General features: G+C 38.4%; 1 protein-coding gene across 3 annotated transcripts in view; it reads left to right on the top strand.

The window, feature by feature from the left end:
• SMG1 (SMG1 nonsense mediated mRNA decay associated PI3K related kinase) overlaps positions 1 to 10,755 on the top strand; it is a 119,226-nt gene extending 108,471 nt beyond the window's left edge. For 2 of the 3 annotated variants that reach the window (XM_077829097.1, XM_077829099.1), the window contains 10 exons: positions 370 to 839; positions 2,511 to 2,648; positions 3,079 to 3,231; positions 3,526 to 3,705; positions 3,935 to 4,162; positions 4,691 to 4,902; positions 5,102 to 5,208; positions 6,327 to 6,506; positions 6,600 to 6,706; positions 8,100 to 10,755. In XM_077829097.1, the coding sequence (XP_077685223.1) occupies positions 370 to 839; positions 2,511 to 2,648; positions 3,079 to 3,231; positions 3,526 to 3,705; positions 3,935 to 4,162; positions 4,691 to 4,902; positions 5,102 to 5,208; positions 6,327 to 6,506; positions 6,600 to 6,706; positions 8,100 to 8,177 (1,853 nt within the window). In that variant the 3' untranslated portion in view covers positions 8,178 to 10,755. The remainder of the gene's footprint in view (positions 1 to 369; positions 840 to 2,510; positions 2,649 to 3,078; positions 3,232 to 3,525; positions 3,706 to 3,934; positions 4,163 to 4,690; positions 4,903 to 5,101; positions 5,209 to 6,326; positions 6,507 to 6,599; positions 6,707 to 8,099) is intronic. The other variant, XM_077829098.1, reaches the window with a different exon arrangement.
• Positions 10,756 to 11,262: the final 507 nt, after the last annotated feature.

The raw sequence follows: 11,262 nt of genomic DNA on the forward strand, positions 1-11,262 counted from the left end.
GCCTGCACCCCAACCCACTACCACACCCTGCACTCCCTCCTGCACCCCAACCCCCTGCCCTGAGCCCCCTGCCTGCACCCCAACCCCCTGCCACACCCCACACTCCCTCCTGCACCCCAACTCCCTGCCCTGAGCCCCCTGCTGCACCCCGAGGGCAGGGGTGGGGATGGAGTCAGGGGTGGGGGCAGCGGCCCTCAGGCCAATGTATGAGTCCTCATGTTGCCCTCCTGGTGATTCGAGTTTGAGACCCCGGTCTAGAAAATAAATGTAAATTCTGTCATGTAATAATGTTGTTTTCTATGCAGAAAATAAATGAAATTTTTCTAGATATACAAAATGTTTATATGAAATATTGTTTATTTTTTAAAGGATCAAGTTCACTTGAAGATCAGAACACAGTAAATGGACCTGTGCAAATTGTCAATGTGAAAGCCCTTTATAGAAATTCTTGTTTTAGTGAAGACCAAATGGCTAAACCTATAAAGGCATTTACAGCAGATTTTGTGAGACAGCTTTTAATTGGCCTTCCAAATCAAGCCTTGGGGCTTACCTTGTGCAGTTTCATCAGTGCTCTGGGTGTGGATATCATTGCTCAAGTAGAGGCTAAGGACTTTGGAGCAGAAAGCAAAGTTTCTGTGGATGACCTGTGTAAGAAAGCTGTAGAACACAATATCCAAATTGGCAAGTTCTCACAGTTGGTCATGAACAGGGCAACAGTATTGGCCAGTTCATATGACACAGCATGGAAGAAACATGATTTAGTGCGCAGACTTGAAACCAGTATTTCTTCTTGCAAGACTAGCCTTCAGAGGGTGCAATTGCATATTGCCATGTTCCAGGTAAAACCATATGTAAACTCTTTCCAAAATTGTTCATCTAAAAATATGCCTCAGTTGTGTCATGCAGGTACATAAAATGCATATTGCTTGTGGAGTGTATAATGAATGTCGGTGGTTTTTAGTAAACTTAATTTAGTTTTCAGTTTTAAAATTTTGTTTAATACACAGATGTGGAAGAATAGCGTAGCATGCTGGTGGTAGCTTGTGGAGCTAGCTGCTCTCAAGGGTGCGGACATGACCATTTGTAGTTTAAGTTTTGGAAATAACCATATATAAACCAGTGTCTGGCTATGCCAGAAGAAGGACCAGAGACACTGGATGTGTTTTAATTAGGCCATAAATGTATTTTTAAATGTCTGGGAGTACCCGACAGATACAAGTGCTTGGTGCAGGTAATTCCGTAATTATTTCAGTGTGTACCCAGGAGGCTTCCATCAGCCCTCTCCCTTACCCATTGTGATCCTCAAGCAACCCACAGCTTGGACCTCCCCTTCCCCTCTCTGAATAGGGGTAAGAGAGGCTGTAAAGGGAGGGGATTTGGCTTCCTGCGGTACCAGTCATAGGAGCCCCAACCCCACCCCCTCTCTTTCCCACTCCTTTAAAGGATATCTCCTTTAAATCTTTTACTGATCCATTTGATCTGATCTCTCTATCCCTTCCCTATGGAGTACCTGTACTGGACATCTGTCCCATATTCACATAATGAGTTGCAACATCATAGTCTAATTCCTTTTCCTGTTTGCCCAACTAAGCCTCTCCCCACCCCAAACCAGCTGTGTGGAAGGTGGAAAAAACCCACTTGTCCAGTCTGGTGATGAGGGGAAAGTTCTGTTTCAGCCCCCCCGAGAAAGGAGGAACTAGTGCAGTGCCCACAGTGAAAAATCCACACCCCTGAGTGACATTTATACCAACCCAATCCTCTGTGTAGATAGCGCTTTCTTGACAAGAGAGCTTCTCCCATCGACATAGCTACCATCTCTTGGGGAGGTGGATTAACTCTGCCAGTGGGAGAAGCTCTCCCATCAGCGTAGTAGCATCTTCACTGAGTGCTAAACAGCACAGCTGCACCGCTGTATGTGAAGACGAGCCCTTAATGATTTCTGCTATGTAGATATTTGGTTGAGTGTAGTATTGTGATAAGTCTTCCTTTTGGAATGTTTTGTATGTTTTAGAAAAGTGGAGTAGGAAATTGTTTTTTATTTTAAATGTAAATGAGTTGCTTTTAAAAATAATAAGCAATAACAATTAAAACATTAATTGCTAAACTGTTTCATAGATGTCTTCTCAAATATTCTGTTTGTTAACCTGTGATGGGTTTAAAAAAAAAAGTATAAAGTGTAATCCATTTTCCTTTAGATTAAGGGTACATAGATAAATATTTTTCTGAAGGGTTAGTAATAAATGGTTAATTTAGTTCAACAGGACAGTACATTATTTGTATCCATGGCATATAACCATCTGTATCACTTTCTACTGATGTTCATAACTATCTATGATGCCTGCTGCTTATATCTGTAACATATTTGCCATTTATTAATTGTTTAACCCTTTATAAATATATCCTTGATATAAAATGTAACCATGATGTTAGAATTAATGTCGTCTTTTAAAAGTTTAACATTTTTGAAAGAAATTATATAAACTTCAATACAAATATTTTTTCTGAAAAAGTGGCAGCATGAAGATCTCCTTATCAGTCGCCCACAAGCCATGTCCATTACTCCTCCACCCCGTTCTGCAATTTTAGCCAGCATGAAAAAGAAACTTCATACGCTCAGCCAGATCGAAGCTTCAGTTGGAACAGTTCAGGTATTTTCTTTTTTTGGGTGTGTTTTTGCAGCATGTATAAATGTGAATTCTTTCTCATTGTGTGGACTGCGTTAGTACATTCCAAAAGTGTCCACCTCTTGCTCACCATAATTCTGGATATTAGCCAATGTGAGCTAACATCTTTTACCTGGCCTTGTTAGTCTGAGTTGCCTTTCTCTGTCCCACCTTTTGCGTAGCTATTCCGTTACTTCATCCCTCTGCCTCAGCAGACACAGAATTCTCTGCTTGGGATGGCAGGAAATTTGCTCTATGACTAAATACCCAGGTATACAAAGCATCCTTCTCCTGAAGGCTGAGACACTTATCCTTCAAGAGGAAGGGTAGTCCCATGGGTAGAGTTTTGGGTTTTTTTAAACCAAAGTCTTTGTGTTTTTTTGCAATTTTTTGGTTGATCATTTTCTCAATATAGGAGAAGCTAGCAGCACTTGAAGCAAGCATTGAGCAGCGTTTGAAATGGGCAGGAGGTGCCAATCCTGCATTGGCCCCAGTCCTACAAGATTTTGATGCCACTATTGCTGAAAGAAGAAACCTTGTCCTTAAAGAAAGTCAAAGAGCAAGTCAGGTACTATAAGCTATTTCACTGAAAGTTTGTTCAGCCCTGCTACAGGTAGGGTTTGGAAAATCTCTGGTGCCAGTAAGGGCAGTTGACTATTTTTGGGAATTCCAACTGCTTTTAAATTAGAAAAATTTATATAATGTTATTGCCCATGAATTGACACAGTTGTTACTACTGCCTGCTTTGAGTGCTCTTGTTTAGAAGTAGACTTGCAGATAAAAACCTTGAAGCTTCATTGTGTTTTTATTTGATGTAATATGCAATTTAATTGGGGTGGTTCTCACTTTTTCCACTTTGTAGGTTACTTTCCTCTGCAGTAACATAATTCATTTTGAAAGTTTACGCACTAGAACAGCAGAAGCCTTGAGTCTTGATACTGCATTGTTTGAACTTATCAAACGTTGTCAACAAATGTGTTCATTTGCATCACAGTTTAACAGTTCAGTCTCTGACCTGGAGCTACGTTTACTTCAGAGAGTGGTGAGTAAAGTTAATGGGGGAGACGGATTGTAAAACACAACATAATTACCAAACTTATGAATGGCTTCTCCACTTCATTTTCACTTACTAGTTTTGTGTGCTTGTTTTAGCAAGTAAAGGGTGTTTTAGCAAGTAAAGGGTTAAATCCATTTAGCAGTAAACATAAAATGGAAGTACTTGTATAGTAAATTATTGTATCTAGATGGAGCTTAAAATTTTCTTTTTTCAGGGCACCAATCTTGAACATCCTATTGGTAGCTCTGAATGGCATCTCTCAGCTCACAAACAACTAACCCAGGACATGTCTACGCAGAGGGCAGTGCAAACAGAGAAAGAACAGCAGATAGAAACAGTTTGTGAAACAATTCAGAATCTGGTTGATAGTATTAAAACTGTACTCACTGGTCACAACAGACAACTTGGAGATGTCAAACATCTGCTGAAAGCAATGGCAAAGGTAATGCCCAAAACTTCCATTGTTTTGTTACAGAAGACCTACCTAGTGTTCAAGAAAAAAAAATTTACCAGGGTATTCATATTAGGCTACCTCATGGTATCCCCTAAAATTAAATATTTAATAATGGTGATTCCTGCTCACGTACATAGGGTTGAACCGATTAACACTTTGAGATCAAAGAAATTTTACTCAAGGGTATATTGAGTAAAGGGGTTCAGGTCGGAGTGATACAAGTTGATCAGATATTGGTAGACCTAAAGCTTGCCTTTTTTGTACGTATGTCTCTGTTTCTGTTTTAACCCACACACGCGCACAAACCTTTTTAAAATGCTGGACATGTCCAACATTTCCTTTTCAAGTTAGATAAATCTGAAGAAAAATTTTCTTATATTGATATTACAGTCACTTATGTACATGGTGTTCATAGGAAAATCCATCAAAGGCTGTAGAGGCAGGCAACTGCTAAGCTTTTCTAAGGTACAGAACAAAGCAAACATGAATCTTAACGCCTAGTTTCTTTGTTTATAGGATGAAGAAGCTGCTCTGGCAGATGGTGAAGATGTTCCCTATGAGAATAGTGTTAGGCAGTTCTTGGGTGAATATAAATCATGGCAAGACAATATTCAGACAGTTTTGTTTACATTAGTTCAAGCTATGGGTCAGGTCCGCAATCAGGAGCATGTTGAAATGCTGCAGGAAATAACTCCCACCCTGAAAGAACTCAAAACACAGAGTCAAAGGTAAAGCTATATCTTTTGTATGGTTGTAGAGAATTTTCTTTTCTGTTTACATATGTAAATAAATCCAGACACACATGCCATTCTAGTTCTTTTTGCAGAATTTCACTTCATTTTTACTCAGGTTTTCATTTGGGATTTTCAAGTAGCATACCATAGCTGAATGTATAAATATTTGTATTGACTTTATTATGTTTCCTAGTGTCTACAATAATCTAGTGAGTTTTGCATCACCCTTAGTCACGGATACATCAAATGAATGTTCAAGCCCAACATCAACTACTACATATCAGCCAACCTTTGCTGCAGGTAACATTTGGGAAAGTATCAAATCAAACATGATGGAGAATTTTTTAGCAAAAATAAATAGAAAAATAAAGAACTAAATCTCTCCAGGTGTACTGTTTTGGCACACTTACTACATCTATTTCTGAAAGAGAAAAAAATCAAACTTGGTGGAACAGGTATTTCTTACAGACTACGTGTGTGTATACCAAGTTTTAATTAAAAATATTAGTTTTATCCAAATTCAGTTTGAACTGTTAGTCTGAAAGGACAGTTCTTAAATAGCTGATGGAATTTTCATTCAGACTTTCCAAATTTTTGTCGGGGTTGAAAATAAGCATGACAAATTCTATACTAAAGGATAATTTTTTTTGAAAATTAACATTGATCTGCCTTGTAAACCATTTCTACAGCTTCCTTCAGTCCATTCTGCATGCACAGTTCAATAGTAATGTACATTCACAGCAGGTGTGTGTGCTGTAGGCATATGGAGGTGACTGCAAGCAACTTAGACCAGGCTGTCTCACAAATGGCCCAGTTAAAAAAAGTTTCTGGAGTGCCACGTTCTCCTCAGGCCTCTGAGGTAGAGGAGCATATGGAGAAAAGGTGGATGGGAAACCAAAAGGCCAGTAATCTGCTTAGCTAGTAAAGGTGAAGCTGCCTTGAGAGACAGGTAGCTCCAGGCTGGGTGCAGAAGAAAGAAGGGGAGGAGGGAAAGGTCATAGTAGCTGGAGAGAGGAGATGAAAAAGACAAAATCAGAGACTTAAGGGGCATAAGAGAGCAGTATGATGAGGCTAATGCAGCTGTTTAGTAGTTGGACAGGATTTGTGAATGGGATGAGAAGGCCAATTTACAATTTAAAAAAAAAAAATCTATTTAGTGTCATGAATCCAAATCCCAGGACAATGGAGTTGAATTTGCTTATTCATTCATATGCTAGTTGTTAATGGGAATACCCTGGCTGCTAATCATCTCCCAGGAACTTGTTTTAGAGAACTAGCAAGTTGCTGACCTGTTTATATATATTTCCTCTTATTTAGAATTTTAATTTTTACATTTAAATTTGAGTGTAAAAACAAATCCGTTTTAGTAATACTTTTCTACATTCTGTTGCTCAAATGATTAAACATTATATTTACAGCTGTGCGTAGCAATACAGGACAGAAGACCCAGACAGAGGTCATGTCGCAGAATGCAAGAAAGCCAGTTCAGAAAAATCTTGCTACGTCAGCAGATACGCCTCCAAGCACAGTTCCAGGAACTGGCAAAAGTGTCGCCTGTAGTCCTAAAAAGGCCGTCAGGGACCCGAAAACAGGAAAGGGTAAATAGTGGAGTAAAAATTGTTGTAAAATGTGTTAACGTGCTTCTATATGTACTGTTAAATGTAGCTGATTGTTTGAATTTGCATTTTTAGCAGTGCAAGAAAGGAATTCATATGCAGTTAGTGTGTGGAAGCGAGTCAAAGCCAAGTTAGAGGGCCGAGATGTGGATCCCAACAGGAGAATGTCTGTTGCTGAACAGGTGAGTTGAATTTCGTAAAAGTTTAAGTAACAGTCCTTGTTAACAGTACTTGTCAATAAATTATCAATTTACTTATTTATCTTTTGTTAAAGCTTGACTGCAAAACTGAAACCTACAGTGAGTGGTTTTAGGATTGGTTAATCCACATTGGAATATTGTGCTCTGTCCTGGTTGTTTAATGGAAAAGAGGGTCAGTGGGAGGGATAAAATGGGAAGCAGTATTGCTACACTAGATCTAGTTTGGGAGAGCAGGAAGAGGGGCGTGTGATAGTGAACATCAAATTAGACGTGCCTTTGCAATACAATGTGGGAGCAAAAGCACCCACGGCAGGTTTAGGTTATATATGCAGAGAGTCACTGCAGAGTAGGGAGGCTCTGGTGTCAAGTGCATCAGTAATATTCCATTTAGTTTTTACTGAACATCGTGCTGCCTATGTTATATGTATTTACTTTAGTGACCCAAAAGTTCTCATTCTTGTTAGCTCTGCAGAGCCAACACAACTAAGTGTGAACTATATTGTATTCCTTTTTCATGCATCAGAATTGTTGCCTTTTGTGCATAGCTTTGCAACTCCATGTCTTTAATGAGTAACATAAAGGGCATAATTTCCTTGTGAATTTCAGCATTACAAAGAAATGCTTAATTTTACACGCGTAAGTAGTGCCTTTGAAGTCAATGGAACCTATCTAGTTCAAACAGGAATTCAAGGAAGTCCTATGGCCTGCTATGCAGGAGGTGCTGGATGATTGTAATGATCATTTCTGGCCATATAATTTACGTATATAAAAAGCTGAGCATGTTCTTAAATGTTTGCAGCACTGGGGCTTTAAAGAGGACACTTGGTCTTTCCTTTCCTGAAACTTTGTTTAATAGGCAGCAGGTTTAAAACAAACAAAAGAAAGTACTTCACACAACACAGTCAATCTGTGGAACTTGTTTCCAGGGGATGTTGTGAAGACCAAAACTATAGCAGGGTTCAGAAAAGAATTAGATAAGTTCATGGAGGATAGGTCCATCAAAGACTATTAGCCAAGGTAGTCAGGGACGCAACACCATGCTCTGGGTGTCCCTAGCCTCTGACCTCCGGAAGTTGGGAGTAGACAGAGGATTGATTGCCTGTTCTGTTCATTCCTTCCAAAGCACCTGGCATTGGCTACTGTCGGAACACAAGATACTGGGCTAGATGGTCCATTGGTCTGATCCTGTATGGCTGTTCTTATGTAAATTTGTATGAATAAATTAATTGAATATTTAAAGTTTACTTAGAAATTCCCTACAAAAGTTTCTAAATGTTAAGGCCTAGTTAGGAAGTACTTTTAACAGTTAACTATTATATGAAAATGCATTCAGTTGCACTAGTTTTAATAACTTATTTATTTGTCTCTTAAATAGGTTGACTTTGTGATTAAGGAAGCAACTAATCTAGATAACTTGGCTCAGCTGTATGAAGGTTGGACAGCCTGGGTATGAATAGGAAGAAAGCAGATCAGTCTGGTTCAGCAACGTCAGACATCCACCAGAATCAACTCGGCCTCAGGCATCCATAGCTGCACCACAGCCGGTGGTGATGCATACTGGGGCTTCATCTGAGGAAACCTAGGAAATCTCGGTGCACTGGGAAGTGAATCCTGCAGGATAGCTGCACTCAGGGATATGCTAAACACAATGGTCTGCAACCCCCCCAGGGTCAAGGGTGAAAGCTCACCGCCTGAACAACACGGTTGTCTTTCTGCTACAGAAAAGAACTGCAAACGTGTCAGGGGGTTAGCTGCAGAAAAGAAATCGGAATGCTACAAACCGCGGAGTGATTGGAACTCAATTCCACCTGACCCTGTGAACAATTCAGGAAACATCAAACCCTGTTCAAAGAAAAACAGAAAAATGGGGCCGTGAAGAAATCACAGCAAAGGGAGATTTGATGCATTTAGATTCTTGTTACTCTTGTTGGTTGGCAACAGAGCTGGTTGAGTTGACCAGTTAGTATAAAAAAGGCTACAAGATATGAACTTCAGAAATGGACTGAAAGTAAAGAGCTGTATCAGATACACACTACATTGGAAGAACTTCTGAGATAGAAGAAAAAGCCTTTTGTATCTTCCCTTTTTTTCTCCTCTTGTCCCGCCCCCTCGGCTTATTCTTGTAGTTTAAGGTGTACTTCCAATATACTTTTTATTTCAATCCTTGTATTTCACAGTTTAGTCAAATTAACAACATAATTTTTGTTTGGTAAACAGGAAATTTTCCAAAAGCACTGAAAATACTGAACATTCATTGATTATTTCTGAGTTGGCTGATCAAATGCAAAATGTAATTTTGGTTACTTTAAAATCATTTCTGTGATTTTTATCATGTACAGTTTCTCAAGATTGTCACTGTGCATTTAAAAGTAATGAATCTAGCAGGCATTTGATTTAATGTGCACTTCCCTCTGCTTGCAGTGTACACTTTTTTGTAATTCAGAATTGTCCCTCAAATCTCATTCTACTGTGATTGCTGTAGTTTCTTTGGTAAAATGTAGCGAATCCAATGTAATCTTTACCTTTTTAAAAACCAGGATAGAGTATCTAGTAGAGTTTTACATTGTTGATGACAGATAAACAAACAATAAAGTGCTGTTCTGGTGGAGGTAGAGTGATATGCTTTTTAATTCACTTTCTTAATACTTTAATTTACACTTGTAAATTATTGTGCTTCAGTTTACTGTGGTTTTCAGGACCTATACATATAATATTAAAATGAAGGACTATCCAATTTTTGTTCAACTCATTTGAAAAGATTTGTGCAAAGTAATTTTTGCTTTGCCATAGGACTTCAGTAGATGGTGGTTCAATAATGCATTGATAATTAATTTCTTACCATCAAGATTTACTTAAATTCAGCTTTGCACTCAAAGTGTGATTATGGTCGGAAAAGTTTCTATAAAAATGGCATCTGCTTAACAGATCTACATCCAGTTTGTACTGTCATATCTGCCTATTGACTAAAATATTTTTTTCCACTGTTTTATTCTTTAGACTATATTGACTATGCCATACTATGGAAGAGAAGAGCTGGTTCTTTTTCTGGCTCATGCACTTAGCACAATTCTGTTCCAATTACAGAATCTATTACTAGTGGTGATGTCCAAGACTGAAAGCACATTGCTTAACTCTCTGATCCCAGATTCTCTACTTGTAAACTTAGCAAATTTGGTATAAAAGCTATTAAACGATGATAAACTTGGAATTCTATTTTAGCCACTTAGAACTTGTGCCATTTTAGCCACTTTTCAGAGTAAAAACACACTTTAAATACTGAGCTACCCAAAATGATTTTTTTAAATCAAAATTTAATCATAATTAAATATCTTGAGCCAAGTTCACCACTTGCATGAGCTGACACAATTTTCATTGACGTTAATAGAGTTGCACTTGCTTCTGTGAGTGGAGAGCTTAGTCCTTTAGCTAGAGTAGTGATAATCAAATAACACAAAGTAACAGGCATAGTAACAGAAGAACATACATTATTTTACATATTTACCATGTGTTACCTGTTCTGCCTTCTCAGTAGGTCCTAGGCAGATCTGCGTTCACTCTCCTTTTGCCAATCTTTCATGGACATACGCTTTAAGTGTAAGATATTCCAACAAAACTATGGCCTTTTATGCATTCTGATTGCCTGACTAGGTGTAGGGAAGTCACAGGCTATGTTTATTGACAAATGCATTCCAATATCAATGCTTTTGAAACTCTCTGCCATGACATGTATTGCAAGAAATACAGTGTTTGAATGTTAAAGCAAAGAAAATTCGTATGCCTAACAAGACACTCACACTGTTAGTCCATTTTACTTTTTCTCCACTTTCAAATAACCTTACAATCTGTATTGGAGCACCATAGTAATAAGACTGTATTATACATGCTGTTTTATTTCTTGGAAGCTGGGGGAGGGGAGGGTTAATGCACTCGCCTGTGGCTCATGTATTATACCTCTGCCATCCAGAAATGAAACGCTTGTGTGGAGATGGGTTCTTTACTGCCTAACTGAATAAAGTTTAAAAAGAAAATCAGCTTGTATTCTTGGTTTCCTTCTATGGTATTCTAAATTACTTCTGTTTTTGTAAGTTGTAGGGAGAGGAACAAAATTAAATCATCTTAAATAGCCAGCAAGTGCCAGATGTAGGCCTTTAGAATTAAGCATATGTGTAACTTTGGCTTCAGTAGGACTTCTCACATGCTAAGTTTTTGTAGTATTGGAGCCTCAACGAACTAGGGTGGTAAACATTTTTCTTGTTAAATATGCAGATTCAATATAAAGTTAGGAAAACCTAAAGGGCAATCTGTATACAATAGAATCTGCTTATAAATTAGATCTTAATAGAGAGCTTAATCTAATTACATGTTTTAAAAGATGAGACAGTTTTATGAGCTGGATGAAACCATGTTATGGGCTGAGTTTAAACCTCTAAGCTGATGCATAAACCAGTCCTCCATTTAAGATAGTTGTAAGAGACAGTTAAGGGGCCACACCTAAAACAAAGCCTAAAAGAGTCTGCCCAGAAACTAGCACCACAGGG

This window comes from Eretmochelys imbricata, chromosome 10 (genome assembly GCF_965152235.1).
Source record: "Eretmochelys imbricata isolate rEreImb1 chromosome 10, rEreImb1.hap1, whole genome shotgun sequence".
Taxonomy (NCBI): domain Eukaryota; kingdom Metazoa; phylum Chordata; order Testudines; family Cheloniidae; genus Eretmochelys; species Eretmochelys imbricata.